We start from the raw sequence: 24,818 nt of genomic DNA on the forward strand, positions 1-24,818 counted from the left end.
CTATCTAGTGGAAAGTTATGACAAGCCCCCAACCGGAAACACAACGTTTCGACCCCGAAAGAGCGGTGCACATGGAAACACACTGGGGACCCGAGTTGATGAATGAATTAAGTTCAGATGGATTATTGTAATCATATTCATCTCTAAATTGGATAGAATACGCTCTTTACTGAGGTAGGTTAAAATATTAGCAGGATTTGAGGTCTAGCGTTTTTTCAAACTGCTAGTTAGCATTGCATTGCTAACAACTAGCAAAAATCGCACCACGTTATAGCTAACGTTACTATTTTTTTCACAGCAACATTAAATCCCATTCCCTGCATTGTCATATCAACTGTGTTACGGACATTAGTATGAACGATTATGGGTGTATAACGTTTAGCAATTCATTTAGCTAACTTCGCTAGATATCCGAACGTAATGCCAACGTTTTGCTGCGTGCGTGTACTTTGCCAATGTACAGTCTTGTCAGCGTGACAATTGTTATCTTTGACTAACTAATTGACCAGTATCTGCGTAAGACCCCTCTGACTCCCAGAAAGCTCCGATTCAAACTCCTATTCACTAGCTCTGCAAGCGTTATAATGTCAAAATGCGTTCATTAAATTTCGCTGAGAAACTACCTTCATTTACTCCCGTTATGGCCGGTATATACTTCCACAAAAGGTGTAAGTAAATCGGTCCAATAAAAATATTAGCTCATATACCTTTTCAGTATATCCTCTTACTAAAATATATTTTCAAATCAATTGGTCCTGATTAAGCATGATCAACAGTACAACTATAAAACTCGAATAACCAAAATAACTTCGCTCATTGGTTTATTATTATTATAACGCCTATGAATCGGAGCATTCTGGACTTTAGAGGTCCCTAACGCAAAGATACTGGTTGAACTAGGTAACTACTCATATAACCATATATTCTACCCCTGAAAGACAGTGTTTAGCTACACTAATCTTCAGTTCTGCTGGCTAGAATAGGGCTGTGTAGTCAATAGTGTGCACATCTGAATAAATATGGTAGTCAATTGCAGGTGTCTTTGTCAGTAGGCCGGTGTTCCATTGGATGACATGGGTTCATTCTCCGACCCTTCTTCTTTAGATACACACATCTGTTGGTAACATGATACTACTCACTGTACCTAACATATTCTGCTTTGTTGTTGTCCCTCCCCCATAGCCTACCATGCTGAGGTGGTGAGACTGGGTGGTCACAGTGATATGGTAATGTAAAGTGAATGAAGCAGGACTCTGACAGTACTGGCCACAACAACAAGAAACAGCAGTGGTTTGCCTGTGATGAGTGGCGACGGCACTGGTTTGGGGGCCCCTGGCCCGCTAGCAGGGTATTGGGAAAAAGTCAGTTGAACTCGTATTGTCTTCCTCTCACTTACTGTCACTTGTGCAAAGCTATTTTGGGTCTGAGAGATGCTGTCTGATTGGGAAGGCTGAATCCTCTTATATCCCAAATCAAAATTCAAAATAGAGAAACTCAACAAAACAAAGAAACGGAAACTTTGGTTTGAAAAGGCGAAAGGTTTTGATCTGTTGTGTGGGTGTTTTTGAGGGTTAGATTGATTGACATGCTGCCTGGTACAATGCAAAACTTAAATATGATTCTCATATCGACTGGATTGATACTCCACTGTACTATATGACACTGAGACACTCTGATTTTAAATTATACTGTGTACGATACTCTGATGGCACTCAATTATATTTTGACGATACCATTATCGTGGTATTTTTTTTCCCCCGATGCATTAAATGAAAACACAAAGCAGGCTATACTCTTTGGTCCTTTAAAAACCTGCTGTATGTAAGAAATTGTGTGCTGTATCTTGGAAAATAAATGTGTCTCTGGATGACAACATATCTGTTTACAACATTATGCCTGTCTTCATAAAGAAGTAAATTCTGCTTAGTTTTTTGTCTTCTGGCTAAGATACTAACGAGTATCATGATACTGGTCATACTCTGTACTCAATGATACTGTACAATACTCTGTGTAATTACTGTATGTGGTCTCTCCATTGACCAGGTTACCCTCCCCTACTGATATCTATCAGGGGTATTAACATGTTTTGTGATTGGTCCCTGCAGATCCAGGAACGCTCAGCTTTGTTGGAGACCTGTCCATGGTGTGCTGCTAAAGGACAGTCTCTGGCCCTGCGCTCCTACAGGATCAACTTCCAGGAGTTCATCACTCTCTGCACTGACCCACAGGTAGGGTAATGTTAACACACACACATGCGCTCACTTACACAGATGTGCACGTATACACGTGCACACAATCAGCACAACGTCAACAAAAAAACAGGTGTTTCACAAAGCAGGATCAATGGGGGAATCCTAAACTGTCTGAACAAGACACCAGTTTTAGTAGTTTCCTAGAGAAACTGGGTTTGCTCTGTTGTTCGCCATAGTGGCAGTATTATGAGAGAGTCAAGTTATGGATGAATTCTGTGTTACTGTCAGTAGTAAATGCAGTCAAACTGTGCTGAAGTATCCTTTCACCCTGCTACTTTATAGTGTGAGTGTTGTCCTCTAGTGGTTTCCTGGTCCCCTTCCTTCAATGCAAGAGTGAAAACAAGTAGTAGTGTCAAGAAACAATATGAAGCCAATGTGAAGTTTGAACTTCCCCAGACAGTTACTCATCATTTATTCATTCAGCCTCGCCTCTTGCCAGGCCATTGTAAATAAGAATTGACTTACCTGTTTTAAATAAATAAATAAATCAAAGTAACTTCTCCCCTACAGTGCCTGTTTCCCTTGGTCTCTCGTCCTTTGGAGGATGTCCTGGCCAGCCTCGTACCTCCTCTACCCCAAACTCAGACAGGGAGCAAGAGGAAGAGTCCCTGCGGGTTGGAGAATGGAGACCCTGTACCTTCCCCCAAACGTGCACAATCGGTGGAGTCAGAAGTGGCCGAGGACGCCGTATCACCGAGTGGAGCTCTATCAGTCAGCGGCATCACCAACAAACTCAATGGGGAAGAAGAGTGCTTTAATGGGAAGAAGGAGAGAATCAGCCAATCAGAACACACCAACATGGATGTGGTGGATAAAACCCTCAAACACACACTTCCTGAGACTGAGAGGGGAGGGGCCAACGGATACCACAAGGATTCTGGTTGGTCGATGCCAGAAGAAATGGACCAGGAACTCCTAGAAGAGGAACAAGATGGTGTCTTTCTCCCAGGGGAGGGTACACCTACTTTAGACAAGGGTTTTCCTCTCCAAAAGATGGTACCAGTCTTACAGGTGGCCGTTTCTGTTGTAGAGCCTACTGTAGAGTCTGAAGGTGCACCAAAGGAGGTTCTCTCTACTTTACAGGAGGCTGTATTTGCCCTAGACAATACTTTATCTGCCCCGCAAGTATCCATTTCTGTCCCAGAGGAGATTTCACGTCCCTTACATGTGGCCGTTTCTGCCTCAACGTCTGCCCCAGAGAAACCCTTGGCCAAGGCTGCCTTAGTGGAGGTTGTCCCTACCTTAGAGGACACAGTCTCTCTCTTAGAGGCTCTGACTGCCCCAGGTCTCTCTGGCTTAAAGAACGATGAGGAAGAGGAGTGTTTAATCAAGGAGGAAGAAGTGGCTTTGGAGGATGTCCCTGCCTCAGAAGAGGTTGAGAAGGCTCTGCCTGCCTTGGTGGAGGCTGTCCTTGCTTTAGAGAAAGATGAGGTGGCTACACCTGCCTTGATGGATAATGAGTACGGAGAGGAGGATCTGCCTGTCTTTGACAAGGAAGAGGAGGAAGAGTGCCCCCCAGAGGTGATGTGTAGGCCCTGTAGTGTGGACCTCAGTCAGAGCAAAGTGCCTGTTGAAGTTCATGATGATGATGATGGTTCTATCAAAGTTAGAAGAAGAGCTCAGAACACCCGGCAACTAATCAGTAGCGAGGACGAGATGACCGGCGCAACCATGGAAACAGACCGGGAAGGAAGCGTCACTGAGGAAGTGGAAGTCGTGCCATCACCGCCAAAAAAGAAAATGGGCCGACCGAGAAAGACTCCTATTATTAAATACACGCAGGAAGTGGTGCCCAACTTTGACCCGGAAGTGATCTCGACTGAGGAGTTTGTTCCGCTTCCCGGGCCTCACCTATTCTGGAGGAATGAGAATAGTCTGTGTTGGCTGGACACCTTGCTGGTAGCGCTGGTCCACCTTCGCACCCTGAGGGACAGACGGCCCACCAAGAGGCCCACTGTAGGTCAACCTGTCTGGGACCTGTGTGAGAGGTACAACCGGGCCTGTGGTCTCATCACAGCCTACCAACACACTGGCGCAGGTGGGTGGACTTATCTATTTAGTAAGGTTTATTTGAATTGATGTACAACATTGGCAGCTAAGAGCTGAATATTTATTTTGAAAGGGGAAGAATGTATCTGCACACTATCCCTTTGATACAATACATGTATTGATTGAATTAACCCTCTACAGACTTAGCCCTGTCTAAGCCTGGTCGCGGCGGGGTTGGACTAAGCTATATGGAATTGTTTTAACAAGGTCATACCAAAGATAATTTATCTATTTGATTTAGAAATGTAAGACTCTTTGAAGTATAATCTTTTTAAATTAATACATTTTTGGCCTTTCTGCTATTAGCCCATACAAAGTAATTGCATAAAATATTCACTACATGGATAAACAGATAGTCCCCCAAAAAATCTAAAGTACGTGTCTGTCCTATATTTGAGAGATATAAAAAAGAACAGGAAAAATGTGTCTTTTTTTTTTTTACATCTATTTAGCCATCAAAATTATGAAATAACACATGGAATCATGTAGTAACCACAAAAGTGTTAAACAAATTAAAATATATTTGAGATTATTCAAAGTAGCCACCTTTTGCCTTGATGACAGCTTTGCACACTCTTGGCATTCTCTCAACCAGCTTCATGAGGAATGCTTTTCCAACAGTCTTGTGCTGAGCACTTGTTGGCTGCTTTTCCTTCACTCTGCTGTCCAACTCCTCCCAAACCATCTCAATTGGGTTGAGGTCATGCGATTGTGGAGGCCAGGTCATCTGATACAGCAGTCCATCACTCTCCCTCTTGGTCAAATAGCCCTTACACAGCCTGGAGGTGTGTTTTGGGTCATTGTCCTGTTGAAAAACAAATGATAGTCCCACTAAGCGCATACCAGATGGGATGGCATATCCCTGCAGAATGCTGTGGTAGGCATGCTGGTTAAGTGTGCCTTGAATTTTAAATAAATCACAGACAGTATCACCAGCAAAGCACCATCACACCTCCTCCTCCATGCTTCACGGTGGGAACCACACATGCGGAGATCATCCATTCACCTACTTTGCGTCTCACAAAGACACGGTGGTTGGAACCATTAATCTCACATTTGGACTCATCAGATCAAAGGACAGATTTCCACCGGTCTAATGTCCATTGCTCGTGTTTCTTGGCCCAAGCACGTCTCTTCTTCTTATTGGTGTCCTTTAGTAGTGGTTTCTTTGCAGCAATTTGACCATGAAGGCCTGATTCACGGCGTTTCCTCTGAAGAGTTAATGTTGAGATGTCTTTTAATTGAACTCTGTGAAGCATTTATGTGGGCTGCAATTTCTGAGGCTGGTAACTCTAATGAACTTATCCTCTGCAGCAGAGGTAATACTGGGTCTTCCTTTCCTGTGGCGGTCCTATTGAGAGCCAGTTTCATCATAGCGCTTGATGGTTTTTGCGATTGCACTTGAAGAAATCTTCAAAGTTCTTGACATTTTCCATATTGAATGACCTTCATGTCTCAAACTAGTTATGCACTATCATTTCTTTTTGCTTATTTGAGCTGTTCTTGACATAATATGGACTTGGTCTTTTAGCAAATAGGGCTATCTTCTGTATACCCCCCACCTTATCACAACACAACTGATTGGCTCAAACACATTAAGAAGGAAAGAAATTCCACAAATTCACTTTTAACAAGGCTCACCTGTTAATTGAAATGCAGTCCAGGTGACTACCTCATGAAGCTGATTGAGAGAATGCCAGGAGTGTGCAAAGCTGTCATCGAGGTAAAGGGTCGCTACTTTGAAGAATCTCAAATGTGAAATGTTTTGATTTGTTTAACACTTTTTTTTGGTTAATACATTATTCCATATGCATTATTTCATAGTTTTGAAGCCTTCACTATTCTACAATGTAGAAAATAGTACAAAATAAAGAAACCCTTGAATTAGTAGATCAAAATGGATAACACCATCTTCATTAGTCTCTCATTTTGTAAGAAGACTGACTTTTAAAATTGTATTTTTTTATTTTTTTTAAGGGATTGTCTCATGGTCTGACAGTCACCGCTCTAGCTATGTCTCCTTTCCTCACAGATACGGAAGTGCGACATCGGCGGATTCGGTGGATTGAGATGCATCCCATGCAAATAAAACCCATCTCTAGCTTAAACGGACTGATTTTTGGGGGGATAAAAAAATGCTAGTTAAATTTCCACGGGGGTGTGGACATGAGCAACGTTTCGTCAGCAAGCTGCCTTCAGCAGGGCTTCTTGTGTATTAATCTATTACCTAATCCTAAATACATGTTTACTTACACCTGTTTGTGTTTGTCTCCCTCATCTCTCTCCAGACAGTGTTGTCAGAGTGCCCTCTGCGGTGTTACAGAGGGTCCAAACTGAGATGCATGCCATCAGGATGTCCATCTTTAAACTGCTGGAGCCTCTGCTGAAATGTAAACTGGGTAAGAACCTGGCTGGGGGCCTTCTAAGTGGCACGGTGGTCTAAGGCACTGAATCGCAGTGCTAGCTGTGCCACTAGAGATTCTGGGTTTGAGTCCAGGCCCTGTCGCAGCCGGCCGCGACCGGGAGACCCATGGGATGGCGCACAATTGGCCCAGCATTGTCCGGGTTAGGGGAGGGTTTGGCAGACAGGGATGTCCTTGTCCCATCGCGCACTAGCGACTCCTGTGGCTGGCTGGGCACAGTGCATGCTGACACCGTCGCCAGGTGTACGGTGTTTCCTCTGACACATTGGTGTGGCTGGCTTCCAGCTTAAGTGGGCATTGTGTCAAGAAGCAGTGCGGGTTGGTTGGGTTATGTTTCGGAGGACGCACGACTCTCAACCTTCGTCTATCCCGAGTCCGTCCGGGAGTTGCAGCGATGAGACAAGACTGTAACTACCAATTGTACCCCACGAAAAGGGGTACAATAAAACAAATAAAACATTTTTTTTTAAAAAGCAGGAACCTGGCTGGGAATCATAGAGGTGATTGGTTATGACTCTCAGCAGTTCATAGATCAACCAACATGTGTGAAAGCTAGAGTTGTTTTGGATAAGAGCATCTGCAAAATGACTCAAATGTGTAATAGGCTGTTTCTGCATGTGACCCTGCTCTTACCTACTTAGTCTAAAGTTGTCTAAATTAATATACAGTGCCTTCAGAAAGTATTCATACCCCTTGACTTATTCCACATTTTGTTGTTGCAGCCTAAATTCAAAATGAATCAAGTTTATTATTATTTTTTTGTGCAAATATATTACATTAAATGGAGAAATATCTCATTTACATAAGTATTCACACCCCTGAGTTAATACTATATTGAAGGACATTTGGCAGCGATTACAACTGTAAGTCTGTCTGGGTAAGTCTCTAAGAGCTTTCCACACCTGGATTGTGCAACTTCTGCGCATTATTCTTTAAAACATGATTTGAGCTCTGTCAAATAGGTTGTTGATCAATGTTAGACAACCAGTTTCAGGTCTTGCCATAGATTTTCAAATAGATTTAAGTCAAAACTGGAACTCGGCCACTCAGGAACATTCACTGTCCTCTTGGTAAGCAACTCCAGTGTAGATTTGACCTTGTGTTTTAGTTTATTGTCCTGCTGAAAGGTGAAATCCTCTCCCAGTGTCTGGTGGAAAGGAGACTGAAACAGGTTTTCCTCTAGGGTTATGCCTGTGCTTAGCTCTTCTGTTTCTTTTATTTTTTAATCTTGTAAAACTCCCCAGTTCATAATGATTACAAGCGTACCCATAATACAAACATTCCACCTTCTCAACCATCTCTTACCTTCAGAACTAACACAAACATTCCTCTTTCTCAACCATCTCTTACCTTCAGAACTAACACAAACATTCCTCCTTCTCAACCATCTCTTACCTTCAGAACTAACACAAACATTCCTCCTTCTCAACCATCTCTTACCTTCAGAACTAACACAAACATTCCTCCTTCTCAACCATCTCTTACCTTCAGAACTAACACAAACATTCCTCCTTCTCAACCATCTCTTACCTTCAGAACTAACACAAACATTCCTCCTTCTCAACCATCTCTTACCTTCAGAACTAACAAACATTCCACCTTCTCAACCGTCTCTTACCTTCAGAACTAACACAAACATTCCACCTTCTCAACCATCTCTTACCTTCAGAACTAACAAACATTCCAGCTTCTCAACTGTCTCTTACCTTCAGAACTAACAAACATTCCACCTTCTCAACTGTCTCTTACCTTCAGAACTAACACAAACATTCCTCCTTCTCAACCTCTCTTACCTTCAGAACTAACAAACATTCCACCTTCTCAACTGTCTCTTACCTTCAGAACTAACAAACATTCCACCTTCTCAACTGTCTCTTACCTTCAGAACTAACAAACATTCCACCTTCTCAACCGTCTCTTACCTTCAGAACTAACACAAACATTCCACCTTCTCAACCATCTCTTACCTTCAGAACTAACACAAACATTCCACCTTCTCAACCATCTCTTACCTTCAGAACTAACACAAACATTCCTCCTTCTCAACCATCTCTTACCTTCAGAACTAACACAAACATTCCTCCTTCTCAACCATCTCTTACCTTCAGAACTAACACAAACATTCCTCCTTCTCAACCATCTCTTACCTTCAGAACTAACACAAACATTCCTCCTTCTCAACCATCTCTTACCTTCAGAACTAACACAAACATTCCACCTTCTCAACTGTCTCTTACCTTCAGAACTAACAGAAACATTCCACCTTCTCAACTGTCTCTTACCTTCAGAACTAACAAACATTCCTCCTTCTCAACCATCTCTTACCTTCAGAACTAACACAAACATTCCACAATTGATTCAAAATTGACCTGATTTTACTTTGTGAGCTGACCCCGATTTTTATTTTTTGTTGATTATTGACCTCACCCTGACCCCTGCTGTCTCCTCTCCTGCAGGTCAGAATGAGACACCGGTGTTTGCCCTGCCCCTCCTCCTCAGGGCTGACTCCTGGGCAGAACCTCTCTTCCAGCAAGCATATGAGTGGCAGTTTGAGTGTACCTCAACAACTTGTCAACATGCCACCAACACCAAGTAAGAACCATCTTGAACTTTTAGGGCCAGTTTTCTAGACATAAATATATAACCTAGTCTTGGACTAAGAAGCACTTTCAATGGTGAATCTTCATCTCTCTCTCTCTGTGATTTAGTGATCAATGTCATTATTAATCATTATCCTAGAAGATCTGTGTTTGACAACTGTTAACAATGTCCTTTAGTTTTCATAAGAAGCCTTGTAGTTCCACTACAATACTGTAGACTGTAATATTAACCTAATGATCAATACTGTAGACTGTAATATTAACCTAATGGTCAATACTGTCGACTGTGTAATATTAACCTAATGGTCAGTACTGTAGACTGTAATATTAACCTAATGGTCAGTACTGTAGACTGTAATATTAACCTAATGGTCAGTACTGTAGACTGTAATATTAACCTAATGGTCAGTACTGTAGAATCGGTCATATTAACCTAATGGTCAGTACTGTAGAATCGGTCATATTAACCTAATGGTCAGTCAGGTGAGAGAGCATATTTCTAAGTGTCTTGTCCTCGCTCGCTCGCTCTCTCACCTACCTTCAGTAGACCTGGCTTGTAACAGCACAACGTGCTGCTGGGATAGGCATGGAAATGGGAAGAAAGAGGAAATGAGAGAAGTGAAATTAATATAATCAACATGGTGATTGTGCTGGAGGAACGTCCAGTCTTCTGCCCTGAGGATGTCTCTAAAGAGGAAAGAATAGGAAAATGAGTCATGAATGAAAACAAACGTTTACTCATCTAATTCCTTCCTCTAGTTTGGGGATTAGTCATATTATGGCTCATTGAGAATCTTGGACCAGTACAAGTTTACCAATATAGACAGTGAAGCAGGTATTGGGCAACATTTTAGCAGTGCAAAGAGCCAACAATACTGTGAACCTATTGGTCTAATTAAGACTCTTCAAAGAACTTGGCCCAGTAGCTACAATACAGATGGTGAAAAGGGTAGCGATTTAGTCTGTTGAAACGAATCCGTTATTTACTGGAGTGGCTGGTAGCCTAGCGGTTAAGAGCGTTGGACCAGTAACTGAAAATTTGCTGGTTTGAATCCCAGAGCCGACTAGGTAAAAATGTTCTGTTCCGTTGAGCAAGGCACTTAAACCTAATTGCTCCTGTAAGTTGTTCTGGATCAGAGCGTCTACTAAATGACAAATGTAAATCTCATTTAATATTTCCTGTAGTTTTTGGTTAGTTTCTTTTGAAGAGCTTGGCTCGGTACAAGTTTACCAGATGATGAAACGAGTAGATATTATTTGTTGAAACCTTCATCTCCTATATTCCTGTGTGAATTAAAATGTAATTGGTTTAGATGGCTTATAATTTTTACGTGAGATGAAAACTATAAACAAAAAGACTCATTCCCATACCGGGAGTCGAACCCGGGCCGCCTGGGTGAAAACCAGGAATCCTAACCGCTAGACTATATGGGAAGCTGTCTGTCTGTATTTGAATTGGGCTTTTGAATGGTACAAGAACAATGAGGTAATGTTAACAGAAAGGGAGTGTACAAGGACATTTTGGAAAATAATTTGTATAAAACAAATAAAGGGGAAAACTGACTCACTCAACTGGATCAAAAGGTCTGTGTGTCTTTTATTTACTATCAAATGTATTTTTCTTTCAGATGTAAGAAGACCCTCACCACTTTCACCAAGGTGCTTTCTGATTGGCACCCTCTCAACGCAGCCCACCATTCACGTTGCAGCAAGTGTAATAAGAGGAAGCAGACCAGGATGTTGGTGCTGGAGAGGTGAGGGTGCAACCTCTAACCTTTCATACCTGGGGTGGCTCTCAAACAGGGTTGGGGTCAATTCAGTTTTTTTAATTCAGGAAGTGAATGAAATTGAAATTCTGTTTACGAGTTGAGAAGTCATAGAAAACAATGGGCAACTTCCTATTCAGTGGAGGAGTAGAACTGAATTGACCCCAACCCTGATCTTAAGTGGATTCCGCTCCGGAGATTTCCAGGACCTTGTCTCTTTACCTACTCATTCCGGGCAGATGGAGGAAAGGAGATGAGTAGTGGAAGCCACTGTAGACTATTGAGATGGGGCCGTGTAGTGATATTGTAGACGATTGAGATGGGGCCGTGTAGTTAATATTGTAGATGATTGAGATGGGGCCGTGTAGTGATATTGTTGACGATTGAGATGGGGCTGTGTAGTTAATATTGTAGATGATTGAGATGGGGCCGTGTAGTTAATATTGTAGACGATTGAGATGGGGCCGTGTAGTTAATATTGTAGATGATTGAGATGGGGCTGTGTAGTTAATATTGTAGATGATTGAGATGGGGCCGTGTAGTTAATATTGTGATTGAGATGCGTGTAGTTAATATTGTAGATGATTGAGATGGGGCCGTGTAGTTAATATTGTAGATGATTGAGATGGGGCTGTGTAGTTAATATTGTAGACGATTGAGATTGGGCCGTGTAGTTAATATTGTAGATGATTGAGATGGGGCCGTGTAGTTGATGTATGACGCCACCTGGTGGCCATGTTGGAACACCACCACATTAATTCTTCCGACAACAGCTGACTGGCTACCGGAAAGAACATGATAACAGTGCCTAAAAATATTTGATTCATCAGTATTTGGCTGCTCTAACATGGCAGGAAAGACAACGGGGAAAAAAATATGTTTATGGATTCCCCGCAATCATGAAACACCATTGCTGACACCAAGGAGATAAGACTCCAGAACTGTCAGAAAAGCGAAGAAACCTTTTTGCCTGTCAAGACCTGAACCCAGACAACTGTCAGTACAGGGTCTGCTACGATCATTTCATCACTGGTAAGTCAAGTCTGATCAATTTCGAGTTTAGTTTAGCCCTTATGCTAACCAGGTGTTAACAACAACACTGTTAGACAAAATTAGCTAGCAAGATAGCTTGTAGTCTAGCTATTAGCATGTGTTGCGTGAGTTTAACGTTTTAGGGAAGCAATTTTTGCACCATAAAAAAATGCACCTTTATGTAACATATGCATTTATCATCGCATTTGCAGACTAATGTAAGTCTAGTATTCTTAATGTGATGAGTAGATTGGATGATGATAATTTAGGCTATTAATAAGTGGGTAGTGGCATAGGCCTATAGGCTATTCTAGAGACCTTTTTGTCCTTTTGCATGGGGAGAAATGTGGGCCTTTGAAAAACATTTTATAGACTTCTAAAATGACTGGAGACATTAGCAGAATCTTTTTTTTAATACGATGGTAGTCTTGGCCTACTCTGCTGACACGGACAGCAGATGAATGAAAACGACCTTGTCTAGAATGTAACCATATAACCTAGGCCTATGAAAAGGGGTCATGGCTAGAAGGGATCCAGCTATTGGCAAATTAATGTCAAGTAAAAAAAAATCTTGCATTTTAACTTATCCTTACCTTACCCTAATAATTATCCTAACCTGCTATGTTAATTATCCTAGCCTGCAACGTAAATTCTCCTAAATTGCTACGAAAAGTCAAATGACGTTAATTTGACAGAAGTCAGATCCCTTCTAGCGATGACCATGAAAAGAGGAAACAAATTGTACAATATAAGGCCCTTATAGCCTGGAGGAGGACATTTATTGTCCAATGACCCAGTGATCATTTGTAGAGAACTTGATTCATAAGTAGAGGTAAAATGTATGGACATTACAGCATAGGACACATGCCTCACTGGGATATGACAACCTGTTGTGTTGACTAATGTTCTAGCCCAACAATATATTGAATATTTATATGACACTAAAACACCTGAACCAATTAAACACAACCAAACAATTATGAGCCCTGATGGTATTGGTGACTTAAAGAAGTGATATTCTAATTCTAAGTAATATTCTCATTTGTTTATGTACTGTAGGTTCACCAGCTGACCTCTGTCAAGACACCGATGTCGACTGGATTCCCCCTGTGAAGATAGCAATGCTGCAGCAGCATCAGTTTCCCCCCTGTGAAGATGGGCAATTATGCAGCATCCATCAGTTTCCCCCCTGTGAAGATGAGCAATGCTGCAGCAGCATCAGTTTCCCCCCTGTGAAGTTGAGCAATTATGCAGCAGCATCAGTTTCCCCCCTGTGAAGATGAGCAATTATGCAGCAGCATCAGTTTCCCCCCGTGAAGATGAGCAATTATGCAGCAGCATCAGTTTCCCCCCTGTGAAGATGAGCAATGCTGCAGCAGCATCAGTTTCCCCCCTGTGAAGATGAGCAATTATGCAGCAGCATCAGTTTCCCCCCTGTGAAGATGAGCAATTATGCAGCAGCATCAGTTTCCCCCCTGTGAAGATGAGCAATGCTGCAGCAGCATCAGTTTCCCCCTGTGAAGATGAGCAATGCTGCAGCAGCATCAGTTTCCCCCTGTGAAGATGAGCAATTCTGCAGCAGCATCGGTTCCCCCCCTGTGAAGATGAGCAATGCTGCAGCAGCCTCGGTTTCCCCTCTGTGAAGATGAGCAATGCTGCAGCAGCATCAGTTTCCCCCTGTAAAGATGTATAAATGCTGCAGCATTGCTCTTCTTTGTCCTTTTCCAGATATGAAAGCAGACATCCTTCAGTTAGACACATTGGTTGTCAAATGCTCTACTTTGGTCAATCTGAATGATTATGTTGTGCCATTTGAGTAGAGAGCACCTTGTCATGACAAAATAAACCGTATGAATATATACAACGTAATTTGAAACAACATGTTAAATACTAATGTTTATGATATTGTTAACATACTGTATTTTAATATATAGTTGTATAGGTGATATTAGAAGTATATTGTGTGTCATCTCTTCTTCCACCCCATTTTAATAAAATGTATTTCTTATAGCCCAACTATTGTCTTTCTTTTTACAATTTAAACACATTTAGCATAGACAATGTAATTGTTGTGGTAGTCTTAGGCAAACCATCTTCATTATCACAGTGGCACCTCCAAGTGCCTCTCAGACCTTCCGGGAGACAAGTATCTGGCATTAAACTTGGTGGTAGAGGTAGTGTGTTTGAAGGTAAGGATCCCATCTCCTTCTACCAGACATTTCACCACCTAGATTACAAGGGTTATATTTGCACTAAACAATGTCATGTCAGCACAAGGCATGTACAACATCTGGTGGTGTATTAGCCTCACAATGTATTTGGAAAGGATTCAGACTTCTTGACTTTATCCACATTTTGTCACGTTACAGCCTTATTCTAAAATGGCTTAAATTGGATGTTTTCCTCATCAATCTACACACAATACCGCATAATGACATCACAATACCCCATAATGACATCACAATACCCCATAATGACATCACAATACCCCATAATGACAAAGTGAAAACAGGTTTTTAGAAATGTTTGCACATTTATAAAAAAACAAAAACACCTTATTTATATAAGTATTCAGACCCTTTTGCTATGAGACTAAAAATTGAGATCAGGTGCATCCTGTTTCCATTGATCATCCTTGAGATGTTTCTACAACTTGATTGAAGTCCACCTGTGGTAAATTCAATTGATTGGACATGATTTGGAAAGGCACACACCTGTCTATATAAGGTCCAAAAGTTGACACTGCATGTCAGAGTAAAAACCAAGCCATGAGGTCAAAGGAATTGTCCGTAGAGCTCTGAGACAGGATTGTGTCGAGGAACAGATCTGGAGACGGGTACCAAAACATTTCTGCAGCATTGAAGGTCCCCAAGAACACAATGGCCTCAATCATTCTTAAATGGAAGAAGTTTGGAACCACCAAGACTCTTCCTAGAGCTGGCCGCCCGGGCAAACTGAACAATCAGGGGAGAAGGGCCTTGGTCAGGGAGGTGACCAAGAACCTGATGGTCACTCTGACAGAGCTCCAGAGTTCCTCTGTGGAGATGGGAGAATCTTCCAGAAGGACAACCCTCTCTGCAGCACTCCACCAATCAGACCTTTATGGTAGAGTGGCCAGACGGAAGCCACTCCTCAGTAAAAGGTACATGACAGCCCACTTGGAGTTTGCCAAAAGGCACCTAAAGGACTCTCAGACCATGAGAAACAAGATTCTCTGGTCTGATGAAACCAAGATTGAATTCTTTGGCCTGAATGCCAAGCGTGAAGTCTGGATGAAACCTGGCACCATCCCTATGGTGAAGCATGGTGGTGTCAGCCATCATGCTGTGGGGATGTTTTTCAAAGGCAGAGACTGGAAGACTAGTCAGGATCGAGGGAAAGATGAACGGAGCAAAGTACAGTGATCCTTGATGAAAACCTGCCCCAGAGCACTCAGGACCTCAGACTGGGGCGAAGGTTCACCTTCCAACAAGACAATGACCCTAAGCACACAGCCAAGACAACGCAGGAGTGGTTTCGGGACAAGTCTCTGAATGTTCTTGAGTGGCCCAGCCAGAGCCCGGACTTGAACCTGATCGAACATCTCTGGAGAGACCTGAAAATAACTGTGCAGCGACACTCCCCAGCCAACCTGACAGAGCTTGAGAGGATCTGCGGAGAAGAATGGGAGAAACTACAGGTGTGCCGAGCTTGTAGCGTCATACTCAAGGATGTAATCGCTGCCAAAGGTGCTTCAACAAAGTACTGAGTAAAAGGTCTGAATACTTATGTAAATGTGATATTTCAGTTTATCCATTTTTGAAGAACGCTGTAACGTAAAATGTGGAAAAAGTCAAGGGCTCTGAATACTTTCTGAATGTACTGTACATTGTTGACTGGTATAATTTTTTTCTTGAGGGCATATAGCTCAACAATATGTAAATAATGTTAATCAATAATGCTTCAGATGGACAATGTCAAGGGGTGCATTGCAAATGCCAACAAGGCAGCGTTTCCCAAATTCGGTCCTTGGGACCCAAATCGATGCACATTTCGTTTTTTTGTCGTAACACTACACAGCTGATTCAAATCTTGATGATTACTTGATTATTTAAATCAGCTGTGTAGTGCTTGGGCAAAAATCTAAATGCGCGTACCCGAGGACCGAGTTTGGGAAACCCTGCCATAAAGCTAATGCCATCACACTGTAGGCCAGTGGTTCCCACTCCGGTCCTCGAGAACCCCCAATAGTACACAGTGTTATTGTAGCCCCGGACAAGCACACCTGATTCAACTTGTCAACTAATCATCAGGCTGCAACAAAAATGGCTGGTAACCACTGCTGTAGGCCTATGGTTACATTGGCGTTGCCATTATCAGCTGCAAAATGGGTTCACGTGGCTGATATCCTGAAAAATCCTGAAATAATACTAATTGTAAAGCTTACAACTGAACAAAAGGTTGTTAATGTTAATTTGAGAATATAATACACAAATTAGACAGATTCCCTTTTGCAGGATTGTGAGCTGTGATGAATCAACATTGACACTAGTTCATCTTGAAGAAAAGTTTTAACTTAACATTTAAAACAAGTTTACACTTCACTTCAAAAAATCAACACTATTTCATAGAATTTCAAAGTGTGAACGTAAGCTAACTCATATGTAAAAGCTAGACGTGTTAGTAACAAGTAGGCTATTATTAATAAAGCATAACTTCAGGTGAACAAAGAACATGTAAATACCAGAAGGGGCCAACATTGCTCCACTGATCCCTGATCTACTGTCTGAGAGGACTTCTATTCCAGCCCAGCAATAGCACACTTCATTTTGGTAAATTGAATCATGTGTTTTAGTGCTGGGCTGGAACAGAAGCCTGCACGCCCAGCAGGGTTGGCCTGCTCCAGTTGTAGTAGGTTTCTACATTGTGTGTGACTTTTTTAAAATGTATTTTTCTTCACTAAATATGCCAACATAAGTACACATATAATCCATGGTATACAAGGATGTACCCTTATTCTCTTGGGACATTATTTAGGACCTCTTCATCTGCAGACAGGGTTTTACAGCTCTCTGTATCGGAGGACAGAATACATCACATAGAAACAGGCTACATTCTACTCAAATTAGACAGCACTAAATATTATGTTGCTATATCTCATAGTTTTTCTCGCTAGGGACTGGAACTGGGGAATCTTTCCATAATGTCCACCCACAAAGGTACCTGCCCTATCCAGAGTAGCCTACTCCCCCTTCTCTGACAGCTGGAACTGCTAGCTAATCCTTTCACATGTTTCCATGGCTGTTAGCTAGCTAGCTAGCTACAAATGCATTTTCAGTTACAAAAATAAATATATCAAGATGGGTAGCTAACTAGCTAATATGAAAATCAGCTAGTGAACATTACGTTAGCTCATTTGAGTTAGCCTGCAGCTATCATTTTCAAAATATATTTACTTACTTGAATAGGTTCTCCCACTGCCTCCGTTTTCTTGGTCCTTAGAAAAACGAAATAATGGGCAATCTTCCCGACGTTTACGGTGATGGCAAAACGCAGCCAGTCATGTGGACGATTGGAGGACTTCCACCAGACTTGCTGGTCTTCCAACATGGCGCCTGGTGCGGTTGCTAGGTGATTTGTGAAGCAACTGCAAGTGTTCTATTTTCTTGGTTTTCCTTTTTCATGTTTTCTGTTGCAGATTGTTGTTCTGTTACCAGTCGGTGCAGATGGAGGACAGGAAATGAGTAGAGGATTTATCATCCAACGATCGAGACACCATGTTGTAGATAATGTCTTGCTTTCTCTATCTCTGTTTCCTGAGGCTCATATCTATTCTCTGTTCCTCCAGGGTGTCTCCTGTGTTTGTGCTGCACTTTGTAGAAGGTCTTCCTGACAACGACCTCTGTGTGTACTCCTTCACCTTCCAGCAGCAGAAATACTCCGTCACCACAGTCATACAGTATGACCAGCAACTCAAGCACTTTGTCACCTGGATACGCAGACCTGACGGTCAGTGTGACTTTGTCATTTAGTTCAGTATAACTTTATTTGTCCCTTCAGGGGCAGTTGACTGTCATTTCATTAGTAAAGTTTTTTTGTTGTTTACTGGTCAACAAGTTCAGTTGTGTTATTTTTAAATATATACGTCAGGATTATCAACTTCCCCAGAGTCAGATGAACTCGTGGATACCATTTTTATTTTACATTTACATTTTAGTCATTTAGCAGACGCTCTTATCCAGAGCGACTTACAGTAGTGAATGCATACTTTTCATAATAATAAAAAAAAATAAACAAAATAAATTGTACTGGCCCCCCGTGGGAATCGAACCCACAACACTGGCGTTGCACACACCATGCTGGTGTTGCAAACACCATGCTCTACCAACTGAGCCACAAACTTCAAACTGTCTCTGCGGACAGTTTGAAGGAAATTGCTAACTAGTGTTAGCGCAATGACTGGAAGTCTATGGTAACTACTAGCATGCTTGTAGATTGCTAGTTAGCATTGGCTCTCGAAACTACCTCTTAACTTCCTTCGTACTGGATGCAAGGACATAAAAATGGTATCTATGAGTTCATCTGACTCTGGAAGTAGATAAAGGGCTTAATTGCCAAAATCTCAAAGTATCCCTTTTAAGAATGCTATATATATAGCTTATTCATACCTCCATTATCAATGGATAGAAACAATTCTATTTCATAACTGAAAAGTGATGTCAGTCTCTGTCTAATCATGTCTAGCATTTATAAAGTGCCAGTCAGTAGGTCTCTCTACATTGTGTTGGGGGTAACTCTTTAAAAGAGATGGACAGCACACCAAAAATACCTTCAATAATCCATTTAGTATTCACAAGGATTCAGCACCTTCCTTCTATTGAGGAATGATCAGAGTGAGCATGTTATCCATTTCTCTGTGACTGTAGTAACTCTCCCACCAGTGTATAGAACCCATTCCTCTGTGACTGTAGTAACTCTCCCCGTCCACCACCAGTCTATAGAACCCATTCCTCTGTGACTGTAGTAACTCTCCCCGTCCACCACCAGTCTATAGAACCCATTCCTCTGTGACTGTAGTAACTCTCCCCGTCCACCACCAGTCTATAGAACCCATTCCTCTGTGACTGTAGTAACTCTCCCCGTCCACCACCAGTGTATAGAACCCATTCCTCACTCTTCTCTCTTGCTGTTCTCCCCACAGGATCGTGGTTGGAGTTTGACGATCTGAAGCACCCTAACTGTGTCTCCCACACCCAGCTGGTGGTCCCTCCTAGAGAAATCCATGTTGTCTTCTGGGAGTTGAAGACCGACAGACCGGACAACCCACAGACACCCTGCTCTCCCCCTGTATCCCTGACAAGCACTTTACTGATACACAAAGAACTGCAGAAACCTCCCTTAGCCAAACTCTTTGTCAACAATGAATCTCAAGACATCTCTCAGACGGTCTCTGATGATGCGGACACTGACATGGACACCACCATAACTGCTGGCTATATTGATAACGATATGGACACAACATTAACAAATAACGTTAACTCTCCCATCGCCATCGGTTCCACCAGTGTGCTTCATAGCGTACCGGTTCAGTCCTGTTACCACAACCTCTCTCTCCCCCTCCTTCATAACGACACAGCCATTGTCGAGGCACTGACGGTGTCTGACGATACCGACAACGACATCATGGACACCACGGTAACCACCGGTAACGCTGGTAACTCGTCTATCAGTAGCACCACACTGCTCGACACCTTCGAGGGCCTCTCCCACGATGACATTGTCACCCTGACACTCGTAGAGGTCAAAGTTGACTCTGATGGGAGGCCGTTGGACGACAACAATGTCTCCCTGGCTCCCAGGCAAAATGGAGACCTCAGTCCTCCTCTACCTGCTCCTACACCTGAGACTGAGAACCCCGCACCTGCCCATGAAATGCCCCCTGAAACAGATGTTGTCGTCATCAAAAGGCCATCGTCCCCTGATACTGCCAGTGGGTTTCTCCTTGACAGCAGTGACGGTCCTTCTGAGCCCAACTCTGAAAAGCCCACTCCTCCTAGTCCTCCCAAGCTCAGAAGGGGCAGAAGAACCAGCAATAAAGCGAAAATTATGGCATCCAACAATCCAGTTGCAGCAGCTAAGGTGGTCACAACAACACCACCAAGAACAGCTACACCAATGGCACTTCCTGGAAACTGGGGTGGAATAATCCTGCCCTCAGTTGTATCTATGATGTCACCATCATATGTGGAACCCAGCACCCTAGCACCAGAGGCCTCTACTCCTCCCCCGCCCCACTCCAAACCCGCTGCTACCTCCACCTCTCTGCAGAGCAAACCTGGCCTTCCTCCACCCCCGGACCCCAACTCTCGCTGGTCCTACCTGCTTAGCCTCCATCCCACCTCCATCCCCAATCCCCCAAGAACCCAGAGACCAACCAGTCATTTCAACCACTCAACGCCCAACCGGTTCCAGCAGCTTTCACAGAGCTGGCAGGTCCCAAGGATGGCTCCCCCCAACCCAGACGCCAGGCTAAAGAAGCCTCCACCTCTACCCAAACCCAAACTAAGTAAGGGGGACATCGAGGCCCTGCCGGTGAAGGCTGCCGAGATGTACGGAGGGTTCCAGGCCAGAAGCAGGATCGTAAATATAAACATAAACAGCCCCTCCAAGACTTCACCTCCCACCCAGCTTATTTCTCAAAGAACTGACCCGCAAAATGACGCCTGGAAGATACCAAGTCAACCTGCTGCCCTCGTCTCGCGAAAACCCCTTATCAACCACACCACTTCAGCAGTGCCTATTGTGACCTCACTTCCTCCCTCTCCAGGAGTCACGGAGATCCCTAAAATCTCTTCCTCCAGGAAACACAGCCCCGGTGGTCTGGTCAGTGAGACCGATGCCCTCAGGTACAAGCTGCTGAAGAAGCTGAAAGCCAAGAAGAAGAAACTAGAGAAGCTGAATCAGATGCTGGGTTACCAGGGGGGTGCGGGAGGACGGGGGGAAGTAACCTGCACACCAGACATCACTGATCGGAGTCCCTCCCACACCGTGAGCTCTAGTACCTCTGTCTACGACAGCCCCGCATACGACCAGTTCTTTGCCGACCTTCTGTCGCCGGCGACGACCGCCAGCAACTTATCACCGGACAGCACGGGCTTCCTGGAGATGCTGACCACCAATGGACAAGAAGGGGGCGGGGACTTGGCGTGTGGAGGGGATGGTATTAGTGGAGCCTCACAGGTGGTGACACCTGTGATCTTGCATCCGGCCAATCACGTTGTAGTAGTGCCACAACCTGGTCTAGCCGAGCCAATCACGACCTCTGGTGAGAACTTCCTGGAAGAGTTCATATCAGGGTCGGCCAATCAGCAGACGGAGATGGAGACTGATACCCTCAGTGCTCTCGACCTGTTCTTTTAGGCTCGTTAACTACAGGTTTAGGATCTGCTAACAACTCTTACCCAACCCCTAAGCTTAAACGTTAGGGGAAATGCAAAGCTTACCTCAGATCAGTGGCTAAGGCTACATCTGAAATGGCATGCTAATCCCTATATAGAGCCTCTGGTCAAATGTAGCACCATGGAGATCCTATTAAATTAAACTATTCTAATTCCAAATTATATGAGTAGTGCACTATATAGGGAGTAGGGTGCCATTTTGGATGCATGCAGGCAGTTTCTAGGAGAAACTACATGCTACTTACTATTCCTTTCAGTCGGGAGAATATGTGTGTGTGTGCTTGGCATCAATGGGTTGTTCTGTTCTGGATAGCATGTGTTACATGAAGCGGAATCAAGCAGCCATTTTAAAGGGAGAGTTCACCTAAATTACAAAGTGACATATTGGTTTTCTAACCCTGGAAGCAGTCTATGGACAATATATGATAGCAATCCATGCTTTGGTTTAGTTTCCCTGGCACTGTTTCCACATGCTAACGTTTTAGCATTTGTGGTACAAATCCCATTCAAGTCATGGGACTGATTTATTATTTTCTACGCATCCTGTTCAAATCATATTTAAGTGACTTTCTTAAGATTCACAATCAATTTTAGCTCATTTTGGTTAGGACAGGATGCATGAAAAATGCTAATATCGGTCCCATGAATGGGATTTCTGATACAAATGCTAAAACGTTAGCATATGGAAACAATGGCACTGAAACTTAACCAAAGCATGGATTGCTGTCATCCATAGATTGCTTACAGGGTAAGGAAACCAATGCGCCATTTTGTAATTTGGGTGAACTATTCCTGTAACTCTGGTAAGCACTCGGATATCGCTCATGTATTTTTTGGGGGTTTACCGAGAATGTTGAAGTTGAACATGGAGTAATGTTAGTACTCACTGAGGGTTTGTCCTAAATGGCACCCTATTCCCTACATAGTGCCCTACTTTTGACTAGGGTCTATAGGGATCTGGTCAAAAGTAATGTACTTTTTTAAGGTAATAGGGTGCCATTTGTGATGGAAACATAGTACTTACAGGTTCTGAGGCTTTAAGGGAGATTAAAAATGTAGGTTGTTTCAGAGTATTCTGGGAAGTTAATAGACCCAATTATTTGATCTTTGTGGAGGAGGGAAAAAACTCCTGAAGATGACATATGCTGTTTTTGTTTGCCTTTTTTTATTTTCGTTTGTCTGAATTACTTGAAAACTAGGATAAAAAGCCTGACGTCTGGGATAAAAATATGTTTGTGTTTTAAAGGGTGGTTCGAACTCTTATCTTTTGAATGTATTTTTTGTAATAAAAAGTGTGACAGAGTTCTAAAATGTTGTACCGAATCAGATACTGTATGTAATTCTAATAAAATCTTATTTACATGGATACACATGTTTTGGGGGGTATATAAGTAAGCCTTGTCTGAGCCAGAATCTAATAATTGTTTTTGTGTTAGCGTGAGTCTGCGTGATGTACCTCTTGGACAGAACGCTTGTCGGTCTTACCCCCCCCCCCAAAACCATCCCCTTATTTATTTGTGTATAGTAGGCAGTGGAAAACACTGTGACTCCTTGTAGCAAATCAATCATGAGGCAAAATGCTCCATATTGACAATTTCTAGAATCTAGAAGAAATAGTTTTTGGGGAGAGTTGTGAGAATGAACTAGACTGGTCCCAGATATGTATGTGCTATCATGCCAACTCCTGTGGCATGATGGCACAACAGAAAGGTAGTGATACCCAGGCTAAGAATCATCAGCAACCTGCAGGAAAGTATACATCATTTACTAAACTAAAATGAAGGGAACGATATGAAAATGTGGTGATGTAGCTTTGTAGTTGTGGTCTCATTACAGGGTGATAAATTGTACTGAATATACATCGTTTGGTAAGTAGTTCCACCAACACCTATTTACTTGTAATACAATTTCACTAGTAGTGACGCTACAAATAGCATAATTTACTTCGCCATAGCATGCTCTTCGATAGTGGTAATACGCCCCCTAGTGGAGAATATTTGAAAGAGCATGTCCATTTACCCAACCTCGGTTTTTCAATATTCTACCAAAGATGGTAGATAAATAAGAGTTTTTTTTTCTCAAGGTTCCTGTATGTGTAAGTTGGCGTTACCTCTTTTGCGTGAGCATGCTTTTCCTCGTGAGCTCACTGTTCCTCCATAATATCTGGCATACTCATGCAAAAGAGGAATTCAGCTTAAGCCCCACCCTCTTCAACATATATATATATATATATATATATATATATATATCCAACGAATTGTCGAAGGCACTAGAATAGTCTGCAGCATCCGGCCTCACCCTAATAGAATCTGAAGTCAAATGTCTACTGTTTGCTGATGATCTGGTGCTTCTGTTACTAACCAAGGAGGGCCTACTGCAGCACCTAGATCTTCTGCACAGATTCTGTCAGACCTGGGCCCTGACAGTACATCTCAGTAAGACAAAAATAATGGTGTTCCAAAAAATGTCCAGTCGCCAGCACCACAAATACAAATTCCATCTAGACACCGTTGCCCTAGAGCAAACAAAAAACTATACATACCAACCAAGAATTCACAAAATGGGATAAACACCAAATTGAGATTCTGCATGCAGAATTCTGAAAAAATATCCTCTGTGTACAACGTAAAACACCAAATAATGCATGCAGAGCAGAATTAGGCCGATGCCCGCTAATGATCAAAATCCAGAAAAGATCTGTTAAATTCTACAACCACCTAAAAGGAAGGGATTCCCAAACCTTCCATATCAAAGCCATCACCTACAGAGAGATGAACCTGGAGAAGAGTCCCCTAAGCAAGCTGGTCCTGAGGCTCTGTTCACAAACAGATCCCACAGAGCCCCAGGACAGCAACACAATTAGACAACCAAATCATGAGAAAACAAAAAGATAATTACTTGACACATTGAAAAGAATTTACAAAAAAAACAGCAAACTAGAATGTTATTTGGCCCTGAACAGAGATTACACAGTGGTCTACTTACCTGACCATTGTGACTGACCCAATATTAAGGAAAGCTTTGACTATGTACAGACTTAGTGAGCATAGTCTTGCTATAGAGAAAGGCCGCCATAGACAGACCTGGCTCTCAAGAGTGCACACTGCCCACAAAAATGAGGTGGAAACTGAGCTGCACTTCCTAACCTGCCAAATGTATGACCATTTTAGAGACATATTTCCTTCAGATTACACAGATCCACAAAGAATTCAAAAATAAACCCAATTTTGATAAACTCTCATATCTACTGTGAAATACC

At 42.7% G+C, this 24,818-nt stretch overlaps 1 protein-coding gene and 1 non-coding gene across 4 annotated transcripts; one reads left to right on the forward strand and one right to left on the reverse strand.

Moving 5' to 3' along the window:
- On the forward strand, positions 1-22,925 carry uspl1 (ubiquitin specific peptidase like 1). 3 transcript variants are annotated; one of them, XM_014129719.2, is made up of 9 exons: positions 14-174; positions 1,183-1,361; positions 2,106-2,228; positions 2,763-4,290; positions 6,590-6,700; positions 9,181-9,316; positions 10,953-11,078; positions 17,950-18,110; positions 19,303-22,925. In XM_014129719.2, the coding sequence occupies exons 2-9, from the start codon at positions 1,302-1,304 to the stop codon at positions 21,519-21,521; spliced, it is 4,464 nt and encodes a 1,487-aa protein (XP_013985194.1). In that variant the 5' UTR covers positions 14-174; positions 1,183-1,301; the 3' UTR covers positions 21,522-22,925. The 3 variants fall into 3 exon arrangements, with proteins under 3 accessions (XP_045546136.1, XP_013985194.1, XP_013985196.1); XM_014129721.2 differs by having other exon boundaries at positions 1,183-1,226; XM_045690180.1 differs by having other exon boundaries at positions 1-1,361.
- On the reverse strand, positions 10,687-10,758 carry trnae-uuc (transfer RNA glutamic acid (anticodon UUC)). The gene has a single exon. It is a non-coding gene; the product is annotated as a tRNA-Glu (tRNA).
- Positions 22,926-24,818: the final 1,893 nt, after the last annotated feature.

The sequence above is a fragment of the Salmo salar genome, chromosome ssa11 (genome assembly GCF_905237065.1).
Source record: "Salmo salar chromosome ssa11, Ssal_v3.1, whole genome shotgun sequence".
Lineage (NCBI taxonomy): Eukaryota > Metazoa > Chordata > Actinopteri > Salmoniformes > Salmonidae > Salmo > Salmo salar.

Excerpts from the sequence above, each read along its gene's own strand:
- uspl1 (XM_045690180.1), top strand. The coding sequence starts at position 1,302 with ATGAGTGGCGACGGCACTGGTTTGGGGGCCCCTGGCCCGCTAGCAGGG. Across the intron at positions 1,362-2,105 it reads TAGCAGGGTATTGGGAAAAA|ATCCAGGAACGCTCAGCTTT; the intron begins GTCAGTTGAACT and ends TGGTCCCTGCAG. Across the intron at positions 9,317-10,952 it reads CAACATGCCACCAACACCAA|ATGTAAGAAGACCCTCACCA; the intron begins GTAAGAACCATC and ends TTTTTCTTTCAG.